The sequence below is a fragment of the Bombina bombina genome, chromosome 7 (genome assembly GCF_027579735.1).
Source record: "Bombina bombina isolate aBomBom1 chromosome 7, aBomBom1.pri, whole genome shotgun sequence".
Lineage (NCBI taxonomy): Eukaryota > Metazoa > Chordata > Amphibia > Anura > Bombinatoridae > Bombina > Bombina bombina.
The window spans coordinates 519,859,669-519,887,559 of record NC_069505.1 but is presented as its reverse complement, the minus strand read 5'-3'; the positions used below and the strand labels follow the sequence as shown (position 1 = coordinate 519,887,559).

General features: G+C 40.5%; 1 protein-coding gene across 3 annotated transcripts in view; it reads left to right on the top strand.

Moving 5' to 3' along the window:
• The window catches only part of ACTMAP (actin maturation protease), an 82,374-nt gene that overhangs the window by 5,156 nt on the left and 49,327 nt on the right, over positions 1-27,891 (top strand). For 2 of the 3 annotated variants that reach the window (XM_053721785.1, XM_053721784.1), the window contains exons 2-5: positions 403-607; positions 3,219-3,287; positions 3,411-3,535; positions 15,121-15,250. In XM_053721785.1, coding sequence (XP_053577760.1) covers positions 408-607; positions 3,219-3,287; positions 3,411-3,535; positions 15,121-15,250 — 524 coding nt within the window. In that variant the 5' untranslated portion in view covers positions 403-407. Of the gene's footprint in view, positions 1-402; positions 608-3,218; positions 3,288-3,410; positions 3,536-15,120; positions 15,251-27,891 lie in introns of those variants that run through there. The other variant, XM_053721786.1, reaches the window with a different exon arrangement.

The window sequence follows — 27,891 nt, the reverse complement described above, 5'->3', positions numbered from 1 at the left end:
GAAAATTTAATTTGTAAAATATACACAGAAATATACAAAGTATGATCCTAATATGCTAAAGTAACACAGAAACTTTTAAAAAATAACCAACATTTGTAAAATCACTGCTGGATCTAAATCTACTGTATATGTATTAAAATAGAAAATAGAAAGTGAAAAGCTTGGATGTAATAATACTGAAAGTGTAAACTAAGCACAAAGTGTAAGCGTAACAAAATTATTTTGAATGTAATACTGATTGTACTGGTCTTAAGGAGAAAAACATCGACATCTCAAGTCAATAAACACGATAAACAAATTAACAGCCTGTAGCAGGTTACATTGTCGCTGTGTGGTTTCTTTATAGCAATTTAAGACATTGGTGTCTTAAACTGGGAAAGTTCTGATTAAATTGTTTTGCAGGATCCATGCCTGAGAAGAATGGTGACAGTATCAGCCAAAATGTTACAGTTCCTCCCCCACCTATGCCACCACCCCCACCATGTCTCTCTACCCTCCTGCCACCCCAAGTTAAAAGCAAATTCTTTAAGAAAGTGGCTGAAAACAGCGACCCCTCAGTTGGCGGATGTGAAGAGTTGAAGAGGATGATCAAGAAACAAAAAGATAGGTTGGTTAAAATATCCATCTATCTATTCTGTCGATCTATCCTGTTGATCTATCTATTCTGTCGGTCTATCTATCTATTCTGTCTGTCTATCTATCGTATACACACACACCTATATTAACCCCTTCCTGCCGGGTCTTAATTGTCTACATTGGAACAAAGTTTCTATGTAAACAAATAAGTAAAAATTGAAATCACGCCAATGATGGGATGGTGTCGGGGGAGTGCCTATGATGCTAGGCACCCCCTCCAGCCCACTATCCCATTCAGGAAGTGTCTATGAATTCAGTACAGCCAAACGACTAGGACGTTTCATGCCATCCTAAGGGCGCTAAAGCCAAGCACAGTTTGGACGGCATGGAACGTCCTAACTGCGGGAAGGGGTAATTTGCTAGTTGGTTATATCAGTGCTTAAAGGGATAGTGTAGTCAAAATTAAACGTTCATGATTCAGATAGAGCAGACAATTTCAACAACTTTCTAATTTACTCCTATTATAAATTGTTCTTCGTTCTCTTGGTATTTTTATTTGAAAAAAGCAAGAATTTAAACTCAGGAGCCGGCCCATTTTTGGTTCAGCACCTGGGTAACGCTTGCTGATTGGTGTCTAAATGTAACCACCAATCGCTACCCAGGTGCTGAACCAAAAATGGGCCGGCTCCTAAGCTTAAATTCTTGCTTTTTCAAATATAAATATCAAGAGAACGAAGAAAAATTGATAATAGGAGTAAATTAGAAAGTTGCTTGAAATTGTCTGCTCTATTTGAATCATGAATGTTTAATTTTGACTAAACTATCCCTTTTAATACAGGGTTTAGCATCTTATCCAATAGAGCCTCAAGCACTGCAGTTCCTTAGCAGTGATTGGAGGGGACATTCAACTGCTTCTGCCCATTGGCTCACTGGCTGTGCCTGGTAAGGACCTGCCAGTTGATGCAGCTCCTGTGCAGGAGATTATCTATGCGTTTAACCTTTTGCAGGGGTTTAACACAGTGAGTAGTTGTAAAGTTACAGAAGATGATTTAGTTACTGCAATGATTTCTTTAAGGTTAAAAAAATGATTACACCTTTTAATGAAGGCAATTGAATACTACTTATTGCATTATTAAAACTTTTTTTTTTTACTGTAGTCTTTCTCTGCAATCTTCACAAAGGATATATAAAGCATTAAAAGAACAGTAAACTCCTTCAGATTTTTATATGTTTAGTTATGCATAATAGAACAATTTTGCAATATATTTATATTATTTATTTTGCCCCTTTTCATGTAATTTAGCTCTGAAAATAGAGCAATTTTTAATTCTAAGAACTTGAAATGCACCCTGTTGACTTTTCAAGACTAACCATGCTACATATATGTCCCTAATTGGCTTTATCAGATAACAACTGCAAAACAATTTGCTTGATACCTACTTTATAACTGTGACTAGCCTTGTTGTCTGTGGACTAAAGCCCAGATTGGCTATTAAAAAAATATGCAGTAAAAAGGATGTTCATTTGTTTAAAAAACATTAAGACTTGGCTGATACGTTATTCTATAGCAACACAACAGACATATCTTGTAATCTCAAGATGTTTACTGTGCCTTTAAATACATATAACTAGACGATTAACCCTTTCGCTGCTAAGCCTTTTTTCATCCCAGTGCTGAGCCAATTTTGAGCTTTTTTTTGCTACCTACATTGAAACACCTATTGTAGTCAAATTTAAGTGATTGACCCACACAAATTATATGTTGTTTTTTTTCCAGCAGGCCCAGCAGATTCACAATATACCATTATTATATTTATAATTCATGGTATATGAGATAGCTACGGCCAAAATATAAATATATATCATCTTTGCTTAGATTTTAGTAAATAATATTAAAAATGGCCAAGTGACCACTGCTGTTACTGGGATCACCTTAATAAATTGTCATCCAGGGTAGTCACATGTAAAATAGGGGCCCATATTGGCTTTTGGGGTTACTATATAGATTAGAGAGGCCCAATTGATCAGTACAGAAATAAAACCACTTTTTTCTTGCAAGATGTTCAGTGTTACCCCAGTGATCACCTGACTATACAGACACAGTTCTTATATTGTTTTGAGTGACAGACTTGTCTACTAAAGAATAAACTTTATTAGAGATCTCTACACGTACCAGATTTTTTTATTGCACATATAATGAGCCATTTCCAACAAATCCCCATGTGTTTTTTCTACTTCATTTTTAAAAGATGTTTTGAGTGGTATTGCTCCAAGTCTAACATCATTTGAATCTGTAGGGGGTTCTCTTTCAAATGATGGGTCTTGGATGTTTGTAGCTCCTATGGGAGCTGAGATCTAACTCCCTTGGAGCTGGATCTTTCTGGTTCTGCCCCTTTTGTGATGTCACCAGGTGCATCCCATGAAGCCTGGAAGTGCCGCCCACTAGGTCACCAACGATCCCTGGCCTGTGGTGAGTGGGATTCCCTGCATGACGATAAGGGCTCATCATGCGCCTACAGGTAGCGATGTGCATGACGAGAACGCCTTGTCATACGCATCAAAGGGGTTAGTTACACTTGTATTTATAGATTAATTATATCTGCAGGGATAATTCTCTTAACTTCATTTTATGTTTATTACAGATTCCATGAAGATCTAAAATGGTTGCTTTATAACCAGAGTGTCCCATCCCTTATACAGGAAGGACCTCAGTAAGTATCTAATAAGAAGGTATGCTCCCAGATCTGTGTATAACACACTTACAGACACTGCTGTTTGTGTGCTACTGATACATGTGGCGTTGTGTATAACGTTTGTTCCCCTCTGCTCCTCAGGTGTGGTCTGGTTGCTTTGTGGATGGCGGGTGCGCTGCTTTCTGTGGGTCATGATGTTTCTTTGGAAACCATTGTAGATGTGGCCGTTGCACACGGATTCACAGCACAGGGAGAGATGTTTTCAGGTCAGTAAAGACACCTGGATTATTCACTCTTGTGTCTTCCAGTCGGCCCTACCTGTATTAGATGCATGGCCCATAGCTTGTTCCTGAATAATTAATTTAATTAATCATCTATACTTATTGGCATATAAGATACCATTTTTGTTATCACTTTCATCTGCATCATATATGCTAAAACGCACTTAAAGGGACATGAAACCCATTTTATTTTTCTTTCAGGATTCAGATAGAGCATAGTTGTTGTTTTTTTCAAATCATTTTTATTTGAGGTTTTAAATAAGGCATACATGTAAGAATACATAATAAAAATATGAAGATACAGACAGTATATGGTATAGCAGTTTACATTTTCAAAATATATTCCTGCAAAGTAAACATCTGGTATGTCAAAAGAATGCCTAATGTTCTATATACCTCCCAAATGTTATATGAGGCCACTTTTGGACCAGTTATAGGAGATTGATGCCAACACCGGAGACCACTTTTGGATCTCTAATGATAAACCTCATTTTTTTTTTATTTTGAGCATGCATATAGTTAAACCCCTATTATCAATTGTCAAAACTTAAAAAAGAAAATCCCCATATGGGAAACATTGTCCTCTCTTGGACCATTAACATTAGCATATACTAGTAACAGGGAGCAATAAGGGAGACATATCAAGTATTAGACATATAGGGCCACTCTTGGACTCTTGACGAGCATCTTGGGTTGAGAAATAACTGAAGGACTATAATAATATTGAGTGCTTTAGCGTATATCATTTTGTACAAAAACTTGTTGGGGGATGTTACACATGAACAATTTAGATGAATACAGGCTGTATGCCTCTGATAGGATATAAATCATACCTGGTAAGCTCTTATATGACATCTAAGATAGTACATAACTGTTTATCACACACAATCTGTGTTCCTGTAACATGGTACACACTACACCTATGGGATTATATACAAAGTTCCAAAGAACCATACGCTATGTAACTCCAAATATCAACATTATATAACAAAACAATTGAACCTATTTAGACTAAAAGAGCTGAGATATGTAGGTAAAAGGTGGTACTGGTCATGGAGGTTACATAGTATCTTGTGTTAGCTATGGGTTCATTTTATATATATATATATATATATATATATATATATGCCCAGAAATCAACTTCACCCAGCAGTGATTCAAACCTTCTCCCAGCTGATGAGTAGCAATAACTACGAAACAGTCTGTCCTGGGATGGTTATGAATCACTGCACTAACCCTAGCTAAGTTTATAAGCTGTGTGAGCAGCGATGCTTTGGTGTAAAGGGAATCTGCCTAAAAGCAGACTTGAAGTAAAAAAGTGAGTCATTGTGAACCTCATTTGCATATCTTACCCAGAATCCTTTGCTGGATTGGAAACAATGTAATTCAGAGGTTGTCTGTGGGAAAAACAAGCCTTCTGACCTGTCTAGATTTGTTAATAAACTACATAATGAGTTATTTTATATATATATATATATATATATATTTATTTATACTGTATATATATATATATATATATATATATATTTATTTATACTATATATATATATATATATATATATATATATATATATATATATATATATATTTATACATACATAAACTGATAAGCCTGAACTCCTATTACCAAACACTAAAGCAGTTAATATTTTAATAAAGTAAGCTTTGCTGCCACGGCCGCTAGTAGTTCAGCAATTATCAGAATAATGCGATGGTTGGCTATATGAATTTCCAAAGCATAGTTAAGGGTAAATGAAGTGCATCTGCAGTATAAGACGTGAGTAATCACAAGCATAGTGTGAGTTAGTTATAAGAGCCTATCAGCTCTTCCCTGGTAAGAGTAAATATTTAGATAGAAAATAATTTATATATCCTGAATTAAATCTTAGACCTTTATAGGGGGGGGGGGGGATATAGTGACGCAAAGATATGGTACTGGGAACAAATGTAAACAGCATAGGAGCAGGGGACTGCACAGCAATCAACTGTTGTGTATATAAAAACAAATAATTAATATGTAATGACAAAGTCATCCACGCATCAGGCTCAGTTGCCATCATTAGGACATGTTTCAGTTTATGCAGGGAGATTATAAACACATTTGTTGCCCTTGGAGAATGAATTGTCAACCATAGCAGAAGGACGGTAGCATAATAGGTAACCATTCAGTATAGCAGTTTGAGTCAAATTCCAGCGTGTTGTTGTTCCATTTATACTGCCGATGACAATGTGGTGTTGCAAATGTTTAGCCGATTCCAGCTTTATACTGGAGCATTATAGCAGATCTCAGCATAGGAGCATAACGATTGTCATGTTTCCAGAGATCTTCCAGAGATTAACTGTTGATATCCGATGCCTAGTCTGTAATAGCTTACACCAGTTTTCCTGACAATGCTGGCGACTCTTACACTGATTGGTATATGGACAGTCTCTGTCACACTCCGGGAATGTGCCATACCGTAAAGATAGTTAGGGACCCGCTTCTGAGTAGAAGGTGTTAGCTGCAGGAGTTCCTTTTTGTTCCGGCCCAATCTATATGTTGTGGCCTCGGCGGCGGCGCTCTGCTCCATTTCGCTCCACATAGGTATATGGCACATAGCTGTGCGTACTGCCATCTCGATCCTAAGAATATTTACATTGTGTGACATCTTCCACTCGCACGGCTGCACAACATAACCATTGGTAAGTTCAGGGTTCAGTGAGGTGCGTGTGTGGTGTGGTCTCTCTGTATTTGAGGCATTGCTCGGTAAGCAGCTGGAGCTTGGATCTGCTGATGGGCGTGTCTAACTTTTAGAGAAATATGTTCGCCTTCAAGTAAGGCTGCGGCGCCCAATATTGTTCCCCTTTGTAACAAAGCCTGGAGATCTTGTGCTTTTGTAGTAGAATGAGAGGTTACAAGTTCCTCTGTAGCTTGTCTCTGTGTTTGCTGACTCTCTTGTTCCATCCCAAAGGCCTCATAAAGGCGTTGTTCGAGGGATCGAAAATGTTCTTGTAGGAGCTGCAAAATCTCTGGTTCACATCCGTGTAACATCCTTATAATACAGCTTCAATCTTGAATAGCGATATAAGAATAGCAGTGATTATAACACTGTTTAACCCCGCTTATCAGGGGGGAGTTGAAGGTCTCTACCACTGTGGGCCGCCACAGGCCTCAACGCTCTGGATCGGCAAAAGAGTGCAGTTCCTCAAACAAATTTTTATAGCAATCGAAAGAACTCAGTCTCCTTGATATTAAGCTTGCATTTTCCGAAATAGATGAGTAGAGGAGCTGCTGATAATTGTCGATTTAACAGCAGTTTGCACAGAGCTGCCTATTTTGCTACCATTCAAGGTGCTGCCCAGAGACACAGTTTAAAACAGCGTTTACTTCTATTATTAAATATGCATCGTTCTCTTGGTATACTTTGTTGTCAAGCAACAATAAACTACTGGGAGCAAGCTGCTGATAAGTGGCTGTACATATATGCCTTGTAACGGATACCAAACAGCCAAGGCTACCCCCCACCCCCCTACTACATGGCTCACTCCCTGTTACATTAGATGTGGCCATTTCATGGCTTACAGGATCTCCTAGATGCGTGCTGTGGGCTGTTTTGCTGTGTACACTTGGTCATGGAAAAGCTAATCTATGACCGGGAAAGACCCTCCTAGGCTGGCCGGGCTCCTGGAACTCCCGGTTGGCCGCCTCACAACGGACACTCGTCTAACCCCTCTCAGGCTGGCCGGGCTCCTGGAACTCCCAGTCAGCCACAGAACAGCAGGACACCCACTAACTTTACCCGTGGTCGCTCCAGCGGCCCTTTGCCCCAGAACTCTGCGCTTTTGGGGATTGGTAGCCCCTAGGGAGGACAAGAGCTTGGGGAATTATCGGAGGGGAGCTCCTTTGGGAACCGGAGGTTTTGGACACCTCTACCCTCATAACTTCAATGGACTGTATCTCCGGTCCCCAGTAACAAATCATGCTGCTTTTTGGACTGTAGCATCTGGTGACCGAGTGCTTTCAAATGACATCCTGGAAGCACTCCCCCGGGATCACCCCAAAACCGTCACCCCTGGGTCCTGGGATTCTGTGGCTATGGCTGCTATGGAGGGGCGGGAATGGCGGGAAAATTTTGGGATTGTCCAGTGTTTTATCATGATGAGCTTTGTGTACAAAATGAGTGTGTGTTTCCCAATAAAATCAGTTCCTGTTTCACCTCAATGCTAGTCTGTCTAGTTATTTGAGTGGACTTCTGCTAAAATCACTTTCCTGGGCTACATAGCAGTCTGTTCCAGGCAGAGGAAGGACCCTCTGGCAGAGCTACCTAGTCTGGGTAGCTGGAGTCTGCCACACGGTGGGATCCTGAATACTGGTGCTGTTGGGCATCAGGGGTGGCTACAGGCTGTGGTGACTTGCCAGCTACATAGCTGCAGTCGGCAGGGAGGAAGCAGGACCGGTTTGGCGGAGCTACCCAGTCGGGGTAGTCGGGGTATCAGTCACATGCCTCTTGTCATTGGCTCACCTTATGTGCTCAGCTAGCTCCCAGTAGTGTAGTGCTGCTCCATCAACAAAGGATACCAAAAGGAGGAAGCAATATTGTTAAAGGGACACTCAAGTCAAAATTAAACTTTTATGATTCAGATAGAGCAGCAATTTTAAACAACTTTCCAATTTACTTCCATTATCTAATGTGCACAATCAATTTTTATATGAACACTGAGGCACCAGCTCCTACTGAGCATGTGCAAGATTCACAGGATATAAGTATATGCATTTTGTGATTGGTAATGGCTGTCTCATGATGTATTAAGAAAGAAAATGTAACATTTGTCAGAAAAAAAAATCTACTATTCATTTTAAATGCAAACTAAGAGCTTTTGCATTGTCTTTTTAATATGCATTTGTTGATTATGCTATTCTACTTTGTTTATTGCTCATTTAATAGAAGTAAATTGGAAAGTTTTTTTAAATTGTGTGCTATGGGGCAGAATTATCAAGCCTTGAATGGAGCTTGATGTCCCTGTTTCCGTGCGAGCCCTCAGGCTCACCGGAAACAGCAGTTATGAAGCAGCGGTCTTAAGACTGCTGTTCCACCTGCTCTTTGGCTGCGGACATCAATCTGCCCGATCCTATACGATTGGGCTGATTGACACCCCCAATCCACAGGGGGCTGCATTGCACAAGCAGTTCACAAGAACTGCTTGTGCAATGATAAATCATTCATCAATGTCTGTCGGACATGATCCGCTGAGTGGACAGACCGGTGATAAATCGGCCCCTATATCTGAATCATAAAAGAAAAAAATTGGGTTCCCTCTGCTAACCAGTAGTGGTAGTTAAAAAAACAAAACAAAAAAAAACAAACTGATTTTTAGTTGTGAGCAATAGCAAATGGGCTTAAACTTAGCTAGCGCAATCTCCATTTACACTTCAATCCTTACCGTGATCTAAAAGCTGTGGTTAACTGTTTTCTTTCCTAAGATATAGAGAGTCCACGGCATCCTCAATTTCTTTTTGGAATATCACTCCTGGCCTGCAGGAGGTGGCAAAGAGCACCACAGCCAAGTTGTTAAGTATCACTCCCCTTCACACAAACCTCAGTCATTCTCTTTGCCTTCGGTGCAAGGAGGAGGTGAAGTTTTGGTGTCTGAAGAAGATTTAATTTATTTCACTTCAATCAAGATTTTATTATTTTGAAAGCCAGAGTAGGTTTGCTCTGATCTTTCCTTTCAAGATTGGGTTTAGCCGTACTCCACGTTAGTCTCTTCAGTAGGGCAGTGGTGGTTTTTAAGCAGTTAGGAACTTGTGGGGTGGGCCTCACTGCGATTTCCTAACATGTTTCTGCCCCTGTATAGAAAGCCAGAGTAGGTTTACTCTGTCCTTCCTTTTTTCCACAGGTCTCCATGAAGAGTGGCTTCCTCTCATGCTGGGTGAGCTGTCTTCCTGCCAGACAGCTAGAGGTGCAGGTAAGTGCCATATTTTATCTTCTGGGTAGAGTCACTGGCACTGAAGGGTTAATTTGCAAGCTGCACGTATATGGGGACAACAATCCGGAGTTCAGGGTTTTTTCGCAGTGTGCAGGCACTTAGACTATGACAAGAGAAGGGGAATTCAGTGTTTTTATATGTTTATTCCCATTCGGTGACTCAGGGGTTAATTTATCCGGGATATATTCCTCAATACATGTTAGTGTGCCTAGAACAGTTGCGAGAGTCAGACCGTGCTGACTTGCCTTCCTCGCTTATGGCTGCTTTGCTCCGCCCCAGTAACTAAATAGACATTTTAGTAAAGGCGGATCTGTTTGAGAAGCATTTTTTTTTCTGTATTCGCGCGCTTCTGGACTGTGGCGCATTTCTGAGATCACGTGTCACATGATTTTCCTGTCTGCAGAGAGCGGAGCGGCTGTGTTTGTAGTATCGCTTAGCAGTACGACTCCTTTGATCTAAAGAGGCAGGTAGGCGCCTCGGCTATACGCTGAGGTGTAGAGGGCTTGATTAATTACTGTCGCTTCATTGCACGGTTAATTTCCAGACAGTTTCCTGATTTTCAACTCAAAATTAGGCATTAGTGGTACGCTTCCTTATTGGGGTTAGGAGCACACAGAGTGTCCCTGGGGAGCGCAATTCTTAAAGGAACAGTACTGTTTTAATTAATTTTTTTGTGTTTCAAAATGGATCAGGAAATTTCTTCTATAGCTCAATGAAAACTTTGCTTAGATAACCAGGTTGAACCTCCCCTGCCCTTCTGTTCCTCATGTATACAGAGGAATCTATTACATAAGGATAGTATTTTTGCCTCTGAGACACCAGTCTCTCAGGATGATGATATTCAAGCAATGCCACAGCATTCTCCTCCATCGTCCCATGCCTTAATATCATCACATGCAGTGCCCTGTGGTTCCTCTCAAGTCTATTTGCAAGCAGAAATTGCTGCCCAGCTATCTTCTGCGGTATCTGCGGCATTAGCTGCTATTCCCATGCTACATGGAAAACGCAAGAAGAAATTTAGAGATTCAGATAGAAAGGTTTCTGATTCAGGTTTGGCTAACCAGGTTGCTCTTTCTCATAAGTTTGAAGAGAATACGTCGGTAGCCTCTGAGGGTGAAATCTCAAATTCAGACAGTGTAATTCCTTCATCTGACGCTAAAGTTGTATCATTCAGATTTAAGCTTGAACACCTCCGTGTCTTGTTAAAGGAGGTTTTGGCTACCCCTGTCGTTGTCAACCCTAGGAAATCTAGTAAACTTAATAAGTACTTTGATGTTCCTGCCTCTGTGGAGGTGTTTCCCATGCCAGACCGTGCTACTGGGAGAGACCTGGGATTTCTTTTTCCCCACCTCCTGTCTTTAAAAAGATGTTTCCTGTGGCAGACTCCATTAAGGAGTCGTGGCAAATGGTGCCAAAAGTGGAAGGGGCAATTTCTACTCTGGCTAAGAGAACTACTATTCCTATTGAGGATAGCTGCTCCTTTAAAGATCCAATGGACAAAAAGTTGGAGGCTTATTTGAAAAGGATGTATGTTCATCAAGGTCTCCAATGGCAAACTGCGGTGTGTATTGCTACTGTGACAAGCGCGGCAGCCTATTAGTTCAACGCATTGTCTGAGTTTCTTTAGGTGGAGACTCCCTTGGATGAGATCCAAGACAGGATTAAGGCTCTTAAGTTAGCCAATTCCTTTATTACTGATGCTTCGTTGCAGGTTATTAAATTGGGAGCCAAAATATCTGGTTTCGCTGTATTAGCGCGCAGAGCCTTGTGGTTGAAATCTTGGTCAGCGGACGTTTCATCTGAGTCCAAACTTTTGGCGATTCCTTACAAGGGGAAGACCTTGTATGGACCTGGGCTGGCGGAGATTATTTCCGATATCACGGGTGGTAAAGGATCTTTTCTTCTGCAAGACAAGAAAAATAGGACGAAAGGACGTTAGAGTAATTTTCTTTCCTTTCGTAACTTCAGTGGTAAGCCTTCCCCTCCCTCTTCCAAGCAGAAACAGTCCAAGCCTTCTTGGAAACCCAATCAGTCTTGGAACAAGGGGAAGCAATCAAATAAACCCTCAGCTGACTCTAAATCAGCATGAAGGGTTTGCCCCGATCCGGGAGCGGATCAAGTGGGGGACAGACATTCACAATTTTCCCAAGCATGGGTATGAGATGTCCCTGGGAATGATAGTTCCTGTTCCGGTACAGGAACAGGGTCTAGGTTTCTATTCCAATCTGTTTGTGGTTCCCAAAAAAGAGGGAACTTTCCGACCTATTCTAGACCTGAAGTGTCTAAACCAGTTTCTCAGAGTACCGTCCTTCAAGATGGAGACGTTCCGTTCCATTCTTCCTTTAGTGCAAGAGGGTCAGTTCATGACTACCATAGACCTAAAGGATGCATACCTTCATGTTCCCATTCACAGGGATTATCACAAATTTCTGAGATTCACCTTTCTGAACACACACTTTCAGTTTGTGGCTCTTCCATTTGGCCTTGCCACAGCTCCCAGAAATTTCTCAAAGGTTTTGGGGGCTCTTTTGGCAGTGATTCGGTCTCAGGAAATTGCAGTGGCGCCTTATCTGGACGACATTCTGGTTCAGGCGCCATCTTTTCAACAAGCAAAATCTCACATGGAGATCTTGTTGTCTTTTCTTTGTTCCCACGGAAGGAGAGTAAATCTAGAAAAGAGTTCCCTTGTTCCAAGTACAAGGGTAGTTTTCTTAGGGACCATAACAGATTCCCTATCGATGAAAATATTTCTGACGGAGGTCAGAAAAGCCAAAATTCTTTCCTCTTGCCTCTCTCTACAGTCGACTGTTCGACCATCAGTGGCTCAATGTATGGAAGTAATCGGTCTGATGGTCACTTCCATGGACATCATTCCCTTTGCTCGGTTCCATTTGAGAGCTCTGCAGTTATGCATGCTCAGGCAATGGAACATGGACTATGCAGATTTGTCTTAGAGGATAGATCTAGTTTGGTCGACAAGAGACTCTCTCCCGTGGTGGCTTTCTCAGGAATATCTCTCTCAGGGAACATGCTTTCGAAGACCTTCCTGGGTGATTGTGACCACGGACGACAGCCTGCTGGAGTGGGGAGCAGTCTGGGACTTGTTAAAGGCGCAGGGACTCGGGAGGAATCAGCTCTTCCCATAAACATCTTGGAATTAAGAGCAATTTGCAATGCTCTGATGGCTTGGCCTCAGTTGTCCTTAGCCCGGTTTATCAGGTTTCAGTCGAACAACATAACCTCAGTGGCTTACATCAACCACCAGGGAGAAACTCGGAGTTCCTTAGCCATGAAAGAGGTGGCTCGGATTATTCAGTGCGCGGAAGCTCACAATTGCTGTCTATCTGCCATCCACATTCTAGGAGTGGACAACTGGGAGGTGGATTTTCTGAGCAGACAGACTTTTCATCCTGGGAGTGGGAGCTCCTTCTGGAGGTGTTCTCCAGCTTGACCCTAAGATTGGGGTGCCGGAGTTGAATCTGATGGCGTTTCGGCAGAATGCCAAACTCCCGAGGTACGGTTCGAGGTCAAGGGATCCACAGGCTGCTCTGATAGATGCTCTGGCGGTCCCTTGGGATTTCAAGCTGTCATACCCGTTTCCTCCGTTCGCTCTCCTTCCACGAGTCATTCCTCGTATCAAGCAGGCGAGAGCGTCGGTGATTCTAATAGCCCCTGCGTGGCCTCGCAGGATCTGGTATGCAGACCTAGTGGAAATGTTGTTTCCTCCACCTTGGAGACTGCCTCTGAGGGAGGATCCTCTGCTTCAGGGTCAATTCCTTCATCCAAATTTTGTTTCTCTGAAGCTGACTGCTTGGAGATTGAACGCTTAGTTCTATCTAAGCGTGGGTTTTCTGACTCGGTCATTGAGACCATGATTTAGGCTTGCAAGCCTGTTACTAGGAATATTTACCATAAGATATGATGTTAATATCTTTATTGGCATGATTCCAAGGGTTACTCTTGGAGTAGGGTCAGGATTCCTAGGATTTTGTCTTTTCTCCAGGAAGGTCTGGAGAAGGGTTTCTCGATCAGTACCCTGAAGGGTCAGATTTCTGCCTTATCTATTTTGCTAAATAAGCGTCTGGCAGATGTGCCAGATGTGCAATCCTTTTGTCAGGCCTTGGTCAGAATCAGGCCTGTGTTTAAGTCTGTTGCTCCTCCTTGGAGCCTTAACCTTGTTCTTAGAGTTTTGCAGCAGGCTCCGTTTGAGCATTTGCATTCCCTAGATATAAAGTTGTTATCCTTGAAGGTTTTGTTTCTTATTGCTAATTCTTCTGCTCGGAGAGTGTCGGAACTTTCGGCTTTGCAGTGTAATTCCCCTTACCTTATCTTTCATGCCGATAAGGCGGTGCTTCGTACTAAGTTTGGTTTCCTTCCTAAAGTTGTTCTTCTTCTCATAAGGAACGTTTGTTGCACAACTTGGATGTTGTGTGTGGTCTTAAATTCTACCTTCAGGCAACTAAGGATTTTCGACAGTCTTCTGCCCTATTTGTTTCTCTGGGAAACTTAAGGGTCAGAAAGCTACTGCTACTTCTCTTTCTTTCTGGTTGAGAAGTATAATTCATTTGGCCTATGAGACTGCCAGACAGCAGCCTCCTGAGAGAATTACAGCTCACTCTATTAGGGCTGTCTCTTCTTCTTTGGCTTTCAAAAATTAAGCTTCTGTGAAACAGATTTGCAAGGCGGTAACTTGGTCTTCTCTGCATACTTTTTCAAAATTGTACAAATTTGATACTTTTGCCTCGGCTGAGGCTTCTTTTGAGAGAAAGGTTCTTCAAGCAGTGGTGCCTTCTGTTTAGGTCTACCTGTCTTGACCCTCCCCAGACCTCTGTGTACTCTAGCTTAGGTATTGATTCCCAACAGTAATTGAGGACGCTGTGGACTCACCATATCTTAGGAAAGAAAACAAAATTTATGGTTACCGGATATGGTGAGTCCACGGCCCCGCCCTAATTTAAGACTTTTTTGACTAACCTCAGGCACCTCTACCCCTTGTGTTACTCCTTCTTCTCCATTTACCTTCGGTCGAATGACTGGGGTTTGTGTAAAGGGGAGTGATACATAACAGCTTGGCTGTGGTGCTCTTTGCCTCCTCCTGCTGGCCAGGAGTGATATTCCCAACAGAAATTGAGGACGCCGTGGACTCACCATATCCGGAAAGAATTATTTTTTTAGGTAAGCATAAATTTTGTTTTCCGAAACAAAAAGGTGACTGACCTTTTTTGCCTTTTTTTTAATGGACCAGTAAATATTGTAGATTTGCATAAACAACAAATGCATGATAAAAATACAATGCAATTGCTCTTAATCTGAACTTCAAATGAGTAGTAGATTTTTTTTTTTTTTCTGACAAATTTCAAAGTTATGTCTATTTCCACTCCCCCTGTATCATGTGACAGCCATCAACTAATCAAAAATTCATATGTGTACATTCTGTGAATTCTTGCACATGCTCAGTAGGAGCTGGTGACTCAAAAAGTGTAAATATAAAAAGACTGTGCACATTTTGTTAATAGAAGTAAATTGGAAAGTTGATTACAATTTCATGTTCTATCTGATTCATTAAAGTTTAATTTTGACTTGAGTGTCCTTTTAACTCCTAGCTGTCAACATGGCCAGATTGGCAGAGGAAGTATTTGGCTGCTGCTCAGAGGTCCTCACTGGAGGTATGGACACCGAGAACAAAAACAGGATCCTGCAACACCTGACCGCTGGAAAACCCATACTCATCCCGTATCCTTTCTATGATGTTTTTTTTATCAATAAGTAATACGTTATGATGGTATTACACAACCCTGTAAAATTAGATGCATAATTAGGCAAAGTTATATTAAAGGTAGAGAGCCCTACACGTCTGTTACCTTTCAAGTGATAGTAAATCCTAGCGTTTGTGAAACGCTAGGATTTACCAGTAGAGCAAATAAAGGGGACTTTCAGTCATGAAGTATAAAATACTTCATGCTGAAAGTTCCTTTATTTGTCTGAAGCATTCGCCGCGCTGAGCGCCTCAGGCCGCCCGCAGCAGAACGCTATTTTGCTGAGAGGTGACATTTCCACCTCTTAGCCAATAGCCCTGCGGGCCAGCTGGCATTATGCCAGATAGCTAGCACGCTATTGGCTGACATCACCTCAGTGATAAAACAACGTTCTGAAAAGTCCCCTTTATTTGTTGCACTGGTAAATCCTAGCGTTTCACAAACACTAGGATTTACTATCACTTTAAAATGTAATTAAACTGCAGATCACAACTTCAAAAGAATAGTTACTACTCACCGTATTATTGTCTGTCCTCCTGCGCCCTGCAGCTGTCTTCTCTTTGGCCTGGCGAGATTCTATAAGACGCTTAAGTCTTCTATAAGGCGCCACCTCAAGGATTCTTTTAACCCCTTGCGCAGTTAGGACGTTCTATGCCGTCCTAACTACGTTGGTCTTTAGCGACATTAGGACGGCATGGAACGTCCTAGCTGTTTGGCTGTACTGAAGCCATAGAAGCTTCCTAAATGGGAATCCATGCTGGCGGGCACCCCCCCTGACCCAATCCCATCATTGAAATCATGCGATCGCATGAACAATTGCGTGATTTCAATTTTTACTCATTTGTTTACTTTAGAACTTTGTTCCGATGTAGACAATTAAAACCCAGCGGGAAAGGGTTAAAGGCAATTTTTTTCTTGGGAACTGTGTATTTCACTAAGGGGAGTTTGCTGATCTTCTTTATGTGAAGGAGAGACACATCGGGCAGGCTTCTGATGCTCTGACTGTGTGCTGAGGGCCTCGGTGGGTCGAGGCACTCAGTAAAATATAATATAAAAAAAATATATTTTTTATTAAAAAAAGCCCCATATAGCCCCCCACCCCCATGTGGCTTCAAAGATGGCGCTGCCCAGTGCATTATGGGGCTTCTGGGGATGTCCCTAGCCTGCCTCATCATAGGGGCAGGCTATGGTCATCCAATCTGAGCTCGCTTCTATAATTAAATTTATAATAATACAAAATCCAATTTGTCTGATCATGTCAATATTAGTAAATATTGACTCTGACAAGTGTGGATCTCCCTCCCTCTCCTCAATCGTGTTTTAGGGAGAGACAGATCTGTGTTTAGGGAGAGAGATTTAGTTAATAGAATATTTGTTAAAAATTGTGAGACCCAAAGGTTCTTTTCAGAGCCATTAACCCCTAGCTTGGCTCTAGCACAGCAGCACTTTTTTGCTCTCTGTGCATTTTTTTAGGGCCATTTTTAGTAATTTTTTACAGAGAACAAGAGAACATATAGTGGCTTATACACCTGGAAGGAATATATGCGTGGATGAATCCCTGATGAAGCATAAGGGAATGATAAGGGAAGCAGGGGCGAAACTACAGGGGGTGCAGAGGTCGCAATTGCGACTGTGCCCCCAAGGGTGGGGGCCCAGCTTCAAAAAAACATTGACCTGCCACTGCTTGCACTGATATCATGTGAGTGTGACATGATGCTTCACTAGTGTCTCTGACTATAGGGGTTCGTGTTTCTGTCTGGGACCTGATATTACCCCTGATGAACAAAGGGTACCACTTTGATCTAGATAATTTCTATACAAGTGTCCTTTTGTTCAAGCTACTGTATTGTTTTGATACTGTAGCTTGCGGTACAATTAGAAAGAACCACGCAGGTTTTCCCAGGACAACTTGTATGCACCCGGCTACAAAGGGGGGAGACCTCAGCTCTGCACCAAGAGGAGCTGTTGGCAGTTAAGTACAGAGACAAGAAGGATGTGTACCTTCTTACCACCATCCATAATGAGAGGCCTGCGGAGGTCTCTGTACGTGGCAGAGCTGAGAGCACCGGGAAGCCAGTGTGCATCAAGGCTTATAACCGGTATATGGGTCGGGTTGATCTGGCAGATCAGTTGCTGCAGACCTACCTAATTATGCGGAAGATAAGGGCCTGGTACAAAAGGTTGCAGTTTACTTAATACAGATTGCAACCCACAACACTTTTTTGTTGTTCAAAAAAGCAAACCCTGGAATGAAACAGACTTTTTTGCAGTTGAAGCTCCAGATTATTTTGGGGATTTTGTACCAAGATGCACCTGCTCCCCGGGCGGTGATGGGAGAGAGCAGAGTTGGGGATACCCATTTTATTTTTAAACTCCCCCCTACTGCGGCGAAGCAGAATCCTAAAAAAAAAATGCAGAGTCTGCTGTACCAAGAGGGGGCAGATAAAGGACACCACCTTTTACTGTCCGGATTGCCCTGGACAGCCTGGACTCTGCATTGGGGACTGCTTCAAGCGGTATCACACACTGGTCTAATTTTAATTTTTTTTTACATTTGCTTTTTTTGGTTATGTTTACTGTTACTGAGTTTGTTATTTTTTGTTTTGTTTTCTTTTTAACTTTTACTGTGCCAGATTTTTTAACTCTCCCTGCTTCTCCGGACTCTAACTTTCATCCAGGCCCTCACTGAGAGACAGATAGGATTACTTAAAACTCCCGTCCCATGTTGAAGAGTACTACCGTCCATAAGAGACAAACAAACTTCTGACACTTCTCTGCCAACCTCCTGGGACGAAGTGGGAGGAGTATTTAAGCCTTTGGCTGGGGTGTTTTTGCCTCCTCCTGGGGGCCAGGTTATTATTTCCCAAAAGTAATGAATGCAGCTGTGGACTCTTTCCAATTAGGAAGAAAATATATGGTTTGATGGGGGTAAATTACATTGGCCGGCTTCAGAAATGTCCCAAATAGGATGACAGATGTGAAAATTCCAAGTTGGAAAACTGGAATGCACCCCCTAAAAATAAGGCCTTTTATTCCCCTGAGAACCCAACACACCTATTCATGGGTGATATCACTGTACTCAGGAGATGTGGCTGAACACATATTGGGGTGTTCTTTGGCAGTAAACATTTTATCACTCTCTGTATATAGAAAGGTTGCCTTTCTTTATATAGAGAGTGATAAAATAAGAAGTTCTGCTCTCCCTGAAAGATCAGCTTGTTTGAATGGGTTCTGGTTTTAATAAGAAAATATTTAAAAAAATAAACCTTAATAAAGAACTTCCAGTACATTTTATACTGTGTAACTGGTATAACAAGTTATTGGAAGCATTTAAGAGATACTGAACCCAATTTTTTTCTTTCATGATTTAGATAGAGTAGGTAATTTTAAAGGGTTAGTTAACCCAAAAAATATTTTGCCATTTTTTATCATTTACATGCAATTTAAAAAAGAAAATATAAATGCTGCCAAACCCCTTTTTTGGATTATTATGCAGCCAAATCGCCGAGTTCTACCTAAATAGAACAAATATGGCATCACGCATGCGCATTTTCAGGCACTACTTACAACAGATGCGCATATGTTAATTGTCTTTTGCTGCTTCATCAACATTGAACTGGATGCCGACGAATAGACTGGGCGTGGCACACTCGATGGCTAAAGATTGAGGGACGCTGTGGTATCAGTTGTCAATAACATTTGCGCATTTGATATTGCTGATACACAAAAATGGAAGACTATAACTTCACAGTGCATTGCGCATGCGAGTGCCCACAAGTTACAGTGCGCATGCCGAGACTGAGTACCGTCACTTATTTAAATATTAAAATGACAATCTCATTGCTGCAGTGCAATTGGATGAAGGGCTCGCATAGAATATCTGAAGCTACAGCCTACATTTATGGGCGGGCGTTATGGCCTTTTACAGGGGTAAATAAAATATAATTTTTGAACACATAAAAGCTTTGTTTCAAGGTAAGAAACAGTACTTTATAATCTGACACCTTAACTAAGTAATTGTGTATTTTGTACTATTTCTAACCCTTTAAGCAACTTTCTAATTTACTCCTATTATCAATTGTTCTGCGTTCTCTTGCTATCTTTATTTGAAAAAGCAGTAATGTAAGTTAAGGAGCCGGCCCATCTTTGGTTCAGCACCTGGGTAGCGCTTGCTGATTGGCGGCTAAATGTAGCCACCAATCAGCAAGCCCCACCCAGGGTGCTGAACCAAAAATGGGCCTTGCTTGTAAGCAAAAATATAAAGCTCCCATTCGATTTCCTTCTGGTTGGCTAAACCGCTTGCCCTTAATTAGAATAAAAAAACGTTGCTTCAGAGAGGTGGACGGTGGGGCTGGTTCCAGAAGGAATGGTTGTAAATCGAAACCGTTGTAAATTGAAACCCAGTTTATAATGTAAGTCAATGGGAAGTGAGGGAGTTAGGTTCCAGGCCCCTCTCAAAATTGTCATATGTAACACCTAATACATTATTTTTAAAGCTTTGAAATGAAGACTTTAAATGCTAAACAGCATTATAAACCTAATAAAAAAATCATACAACACAGAATATATAATTAAACTAAGTTAAATGAGCAAAAACATTTGCTAAACAGCATTATAAACCTAATACAATAATCACACACCACAGACTTCACTTGCATTTTTCGGCAAACAGTTCTTTCTATGCATTCCAATATTGTCTGATTTATAGACAGGAAGATCTTGTTCCTTTTGAAATCTGCTCGATAGCTCAGGCCTGGTTAAACTGATTAATTTCAGCTTGCTTGGCTTTGCTGCAACACAAGCGGACAGCTCCACCTACTAGCTATTTTAATAAATGCACTGCTTCTCAATGCTTTTCAATAGCAGTCACATGACTGGAAAAAAAGGTTGTTATTCTGAAACGGTGTAAATTGAACCGTTGTAAAACGAGGGCCACCTGTATATATATATGCACATACAAGTAGAATGTAACAGGTCAGAGGACTGATCTGTAAACAAGCAGCACTCAAGGTTGCGCAGATCAGGGGGAGGAGAGTCTTTAGCAGCCGTTAAAAAACAAATACATCAGAGGGTAGTACAAACTCCCCAACAAATGTAAGGGTTAAAAATGTGTACAAGGGGATAACAGCGCTTAAAGGTACCTCATCAAAAACTTAAAACATAAAATGGTAGCTAGATAGATAAGTTTAAAATTCAGTAATAAAACGTAATTATACAGTCTTGTAAATCATCAAGTGCAAATGAATGCAAAATGGTGAAAGACCACTTAAATATTCTCTTGTAATGTGAATCCCCTTACCAGAATTTACTTCAATCTAATGAGGTAAGTTGTGCACTGAAAGGGGTACTCAGGTACTGGTACAGGTAGGTCAGGTGTAGCGAGGGATGCCTTAAAGATCTCATCCACCTCTTGGAGTATGTAGTAACGAAATGTCTCACATCCAGTAGTTTTCTCCCAGGATATTCAAATATGCCATCCACCTCTTGGAGTATGTAGTAACGAAATGTCTCACATCCAGTAGTTTTCTCCCAGGATATTCAAATATGCCATCCACCTCTTGGAGTATGTAGCTATAATTTTGCTTCCTCACAAGGAAATGAACCCATGAAAGAGAAGAATCATATATAGTGTAATATCGTTTTTAATATATAATTATAAACAAAATAAGCAATCATTAAACTCACATGAAGTAACCTCAAACACTGTGAGGTATGTTTATAGCATGAATGTGGATAACTCCATTCAGTTAAAATGCAGAGGGCAGTTTGACCAAAGTTCCAAACTCTGCATACAGCAATAGGTTTAGGCGATACAGACAGTCCGGTAGCAAGTACCAAGTAATAACATAAATTATTTAAAATATAGTAAAAACAATTCAGTATGTATGTATGTGGTACTTGTAAAGCGCGGCTAATCACCCGTAAGGGTCTCAAGGCGCTGCTCATTTTATCAACCTTGGAAGGATGAAAGGCTGAGTGGACCTCGCAGGGATCGAACCTGCAACCCTTGGGTTGATACAGAGCTCAGCCACAGTGCATTAGCATGCTGAGCTATCAGTCAAGCAATGAAATACCCTGACGCGTTTCAAAAGATTTAGAATAGGTTCCTTCTTCCTCAGAGGGGTTGTGCGTGTCTTGAATAGCATCCATATAAGTAGGGGGAGCGGTGGCACGCCCCCTTCTACTATTGGAGACAATTCTGATCATGTGATAATAATATGGCGTGTGACGTATATGTCACTACGTCGGCAGGCTCCAATGAACAGAGAGTGGAGCACGGGCATGTGTACACAGGGAATGGTGTTAAACACACCTCCCCTGTTATTGGATATTGCTGGGTCATATGACCCCATAGAGTGTTATTTTGATAATAAGATCGTTGGTAAGTGCAGTATTGCGCATTTTACAAATCAATTGCATAAGCCAAATAAGATGTGTATTATGAAGTGAACACATAAAGTAGTACTTGGGACCCGGTATTCAAAAATAAAGTATATAATAATAAGGTTTTTACGTTTATATTACTGATGAATACTGTATATAGGAATCAATACGTGATATATTTTTCATCAAATAAAGCTTCATATAACCTGAAACGAATACAATGTATGATGTGGTATTCTTATAGGGAATTGTTGACATATGTCTTATCAGGTATACATTCTCTAGAATATGGATAATATATAAGGTTGTTACCTGGAAACTAAGTATTGTATATTAAACTATGACAAGAAGGCATACTGTAATATTAGAAGGTGTTAGGAAAAACTTCCCCTATATATATGAGTAGCTATGTATAATTTATATATATATATAAGATCAGAACTATATTAAAGTATATTCTGTCATGTTTGATTATAATTTACACATTTATAATATGTTTTTAACACAAATTAATCTATTGAGTGCAAATATCTTCCAACATCCATTGTCCCTTTAAAGGGACAGTAAACTCAAAACGAAACTTTTATGGGTCACAGAGCATGGAATTTAAAAACAAATCTTTCTAATTTACTTAATACTTTGTTCTCTTTGTATACCTTGTTGAAGAGTAAAGCTAGGTAGGCTTATAGGCGCTCTAAAGTGTGCATGACTCTTTTATGGTACCCCTGTCTCCAACAGTGTATATATCACAGATCTGGTAGAATTTGTCACACCAGGTGATGAGGAGAGTAGTTGCTATAACCCTGCTTAATCTACCTCAGGGTGTGACCCACTTGCGACTTGAAAGAAAGATGAAAATTAGAAAGTACCTCAGGAGCAGTCCAGAAACTCTGGGGCTGTAGCTAGTTGCAGGGTCATTGTAGATAAAAAAATGGCTCTTGTGTAAAAAAAAAAAAAAAGCGTGAAAAAGATCATATGGTTATAGGGCAATGAAAAAGCACTGTGTCAATCACGCCAACGAATGACAAATTGAGTGGCGCCAAAGATAACACGAGAGAGAAAAAAATGGCAGCAACTGAGAACCCAAAAGTGGAGATGTAACAGTATAACATTGCTAAAAACATTGTTGCAAACATTGTTGCCATACAGCGCTAAAGACTAAGAGGCCGAATTATCAAGTGTCTGTCGAACCTGATCCGACAGTGCGGATCAGGGCTGACAGACATCGCTGAATGAGGAGAGCAATACGCTCTCCAGTTTCAGCATTGCACTAGCAGCTCACAAGAGCTGCTGGTGCAACGCCGCCCCCTGTAGACTCCCGGCCAATCGGCCGCCAGCAGGGAGGTGTCAATCAACCCGATCGTACTCGATCGGGTTAAATTGCGGCGATTCCTGTCCACCTCATCAGAGCAGGCGGACAGGGTTATGGAGCAGAGGTCTTTAGAACGCTGCTCCATAACTTGTGTTTCTGGCGAGTCTGAAGACTCGCCAGAAACACGGGCCCTCAAGCTCCGTATGGAGCTTGATAAATGGGCCTTAAGATGTGCAATAGTGTAAATCTTACATAAAGATCATGAGATTTTTTGGTGTTTTTTCACATTCGATTAAGTTGTTGCCATGGAGATCTCCAATAAACATCACTTTAGTTGTTGGGTTTACATAGTGCGGAGAAAAGCAATACAGGTGAAAAGAAAATCTTTATCCAAACGGAAAGTTTAGATTTAGTATTAGTTTGGAATATTTGCAACTGTAACAGTTTAGTGAGGGGATGGAACCAAATGTAAACAACAATATCTTATGTCATTTAAAGGGACACAACCCAATTTTTTTCTTTTGTGATTCAGATAGAGCATGCAATTTTAAGCAACTTTCTAATTTACTCCTATTATCAAATTTTCTTCATTCTCTTGGTATCTTTATTTGAAATGCAAGAATGTAAGTTTCGATGCCGGCCCATTTTTGGTGACCAACCTGGGTTGTTCTTGCTGATTGGTGGATAAATTCACCCACCAATAAACAAGTGCTTCTTTTTCAAATAAAGATAGCAAGAGAACAAAGAAAAATTGATAATAGGAGTAAATTAGAAAGTTGCTTAAAATTTCATGCTCTATCTGAATCACGAAAGAAAACATTTGGGTTCAGTGTCCCTTTAAGACAATTTTTACATGTCATAACACAGCTTATACATGTAAAGGTAGTTTTATAGTGTCGTATACATATTACCATCAGAGAGATAGTACAGTACTGTAATAAAAAAGGTAATTGTTGTTTTAAATAAATATAGACTATTATTTGCATTTCAGAACAACAACAAAATAAACCTTAGACACAGGCAGAGAAGATTTTTAATTTTTGATGATTTTATTTATTTTTTCATTTGGATTTTAGAATTTTGGAGTTGTAATTTGTACCTGTACTTCTTTCTGCATGATGACCACTAGGTGGCAGAGGCTCAACATGGGAGAACGCTAGTTGTGCGCTGCAGTGTTTATAGCAACAGGCTATGGCACAGCTTTTTAAACCTGTCTCCTCAATCGGCCACATTTTTAGGATTACCTTGTCAAGTGTAGATTAATAACCATCGGCTAGATTACGAGTTTTGCGTTATGAGTGAAAAAGCAGCGTTATGAGTCATAACGCTGCCTTTTCACTACCGCTGGTATTACGAGTCTTGTCAAAAAAGCTGTACCGCACATTTTTTTGGCCGTAACGCAAATTAACTTACGCAATCTGCGTAAAGTCTTTTTTCAATGGGACTTCCATAGCGCCGATATTACAAGCTTTTTCTGGGAGGCCAAAAAGTGAGCGGTACAGCCGATACCGCAAGATTCGTAACGCAATCTAAAGTCAGTAGGTATGAGTTTTACGCTACAAAGCTGTAGCATAAAACTCATAACTAAAGTGTTAAAAAGTACACTAACACCCATAAACTACCTATTAACCCCTAAACCGAGGCCCTCCCGCATCGCAAACACTAAAATAAAATTATTAACCCCTAATCTGCCTCTCCCGACATCGCCGCCACTATAATAAACATATTAAACCCTAAACCGCCGCACTCCCGCATCGCAAACACTAGTTAAATATTATTAACCCCTAATCTGCCGCCCCTAACATCACCGCCACCTACCTACATTTATTAACTCCTAATATGCCGCTCTGGACATCGCCGCGACTATAATAAACATATTAACCCCTAAATCTAACCCTAACACCCCCTAACTTTAATATAATTAAAATAAATCTAAATAAAACCTACTATTAATAACTAAATAATTCCTATTTAAAACTAAGTACTTACCTGTAAAATAAACCCTAAACTAGCTACAATATAACTAATAGTTACATTGTATCTAGCTTAGGTTTTATTTTTATTTCACAGTCAAGTTTGTATTTATTTTAATTAGGTAGACTAGATAGTAAATAGTTATTAACTATTTACTAACTAACTAGCTAAAATAAATACAAATTTACGTGTGAAATAAAACCTAACCTGTCTTACACTAACACCTAACCTTACACTACAATTAAATCAATGACCTAAATTAAATACAATGACCTAAATTAAATACATTTGCCTAAATTACAAAAAAAACCCCACTAAATTACACAAAATAAAAAAGAAATTATCAGATATTTAAACTAATTACACCTAATCTAATAGCCCTATCAAAAAAACCCAAAAAAACCTAGCCTTGACTAAACTACCAATAGCCCTTAAAAGGGCCTTTTGCGGGGCATTGCCCCAAAGAAATCAGCTCTTTTACCTGTAAAAAAAAATATACAAACAACCCCCCAACAGTAAAACCCACCACCCAAACAACCACCCCCCCAAATAAAACCCTAACTAAAAAAACTAAGCTCCCCATTGTCCTGAAAAGGGCATTTGGATGGGCATTGCCCTTAAAAGGGCATTTAGCTTCTTTTCAAGTGTCCAAACCCTAATCTAAAAATAAAACCCACCCAATAAACCCTTAAAAAAACCTAACACTCACCCCCTGAAGATCCACTTACAGTTTTGAAGACAGTACATCTATCCTCAACGAAGCCGGGAGAAGTCTTCATCCAAGCGGCAAGAAGTCCTCAACGAAGCCGGGAGAAGTGGTCCTCCGGACGGGCAGAAGTCTTCATCCAGACGGTATCTTTTATCTTCGTCCATCTGGCATGGAGCGGGTCCATCTTCAAGACATCCGGCGCGGAGCATTCTCTTCAATCGAAGTCTTCTTCCAGAATGAAGGTTCCTTTAAGTGACGTCATCCAAGATGGCGTCCCTTGAATTCCGATTGGCTGATAGAATTCTATCAGCCAATCGGAATTAAAGGTGAAAACAAAATCCTATTGGCTGATGCAATCAGCCAATAGGATTGAGCTTCAATCCTATTGGCTGATCCAATCAGACAGTAGGATTGAGCTCACATTCTATTGGCTGTTCCAATCACCCAATAGAATGCAAGCTCAATCCTATTGGCTGATTGGATCAGCCAATAGGATTGAAGCTCAATCCTATTGGCTGATTGCATCAGCCAATAGGATTTTTTCACCTTTAATTCCGATTGGCTGATAGAATTCTATCAGCCAATCGGAATTCAAGGGATGCCATCTTGGATGATGTCACTTAAAGGAACCGTCATTCTGGAAGAAGACTTCGATTGAAGAGGATGCTCCGCGCCGGATGTCTTGAAGATGGAGCCGCTCCGCGCCGGATGAAGGAAGATAGAAGATGCCGTCTGGATGAAGACTTCTGCCCGTCTGGAGGACCACTTCTGCCGGCTTGGATGAAGACTTCTCCCGGCTTCGTTGAGGATGGATGTCCGTTCTTCAAAACTGTAAGTGGATCTTCGGGGGTTAGTGTTAGGGTTTTTTAAGGGTTTATTGGGTGGGTTTTATTTTTAGATTAGGGTGTGGGCACTTTAAAAAGAGCTAAATGCCCTTTTAAGGGCAATGCCCATCCAAATGCCCTTTTAAGGGCAATTGGGAGCTTAGTTTTTTTTAGTTAGGATTTTATTTGGCGTGTGGGTGGTGGGTTTTACTGTTGGGGGGGTTGTTTGTATTTTTTTTTTACAGGGCTATTGGTAGTTTAGTTTAGGCTAGGTTTTTTTTTATTTTGGGGGGGCTTTTTTATTTTGATAGGGCTATTAGATTAGGTGTAATTAGTTTAAATATCTGATAATTTCTTTTTTTATATTGTGTAATTTAGTGTTTTTTGTAATTTAGGTAATTGTATTTAATAAATGTAATTTATTTAAAGGGATCCTAAACACCTCGTCATTCAAGAAATCCTCAAAATAAATATAAAGTGTGTGCAGCAACAACCTCCATACTCACAATATAATGTGCATCTGATCTGTTATTATACTATTTAACCCTTTGGAACTTTTCTCTGAACTGTAGCCTATGTGTTAGATAGGGAGCCGCCATGTTGTAACGCGCGTTAAGAGGAGATATGCGGTCACGTGATGCGCTCATCTGTGTTGCCGGAAGAGCCTGTGCATAGGAGTTGCGCTTCCTCTCTGACTAAGCAGCAGACCCATAGTACAGGCAGCTTAGACAAAATGAGCGACTGGTTCACACAAGCACCTCTAGTGTACAGCTCAGTGTTCTGTGAAGGGACCTAACTTTGTAAAACAGCGAACCATGTCACTTCCTGTGACGTTTCATCAGCTGTTGCTCTCAGTTTCAGCCTAATACGCATGCACCGGTGAGGGAAAATGTTATTCACAATTGCGTGCTCGCTCACAGGGGGGATGACGTGAGAACCAAGAATGTGCCCAGCCCTCTTGTCACTGTCTGGAAGCGATCGCCATAGGAGGGGGGAAGATCGCCTTTAGATTTAAAATATTAAGGTAGACATTTAAATGCAAAATAGTCTATGCTGTATTGCTCAGTATTGACAATTATATATGATAGCAAAAGTATGTTGGTTCATTGATGGCAAGTGTTAAAGGTCCCTTTAATTGTAGTGTAAGGTACGATGTTAGTGTAACTCAGGTTAGGTTTTATTTTACAGGTAAATTTGTATTTATTTTAGCTAGGTAGTTAGTAAATAGTTAATAACTATTTACTAACTAGTCTACCTAGTTAAAATAAATACAAACTTGCCTGTAAAATAAAAATAAACCCTAAGCTAGCTACAATGTAAATATTAGTTATATTGTAGCTAGCTTAGGGTTTATTTTACAGGAAAGTATGTATTTCGTTTTAAATAGAAATTATTTAGGTAATAATAGTAGGTTT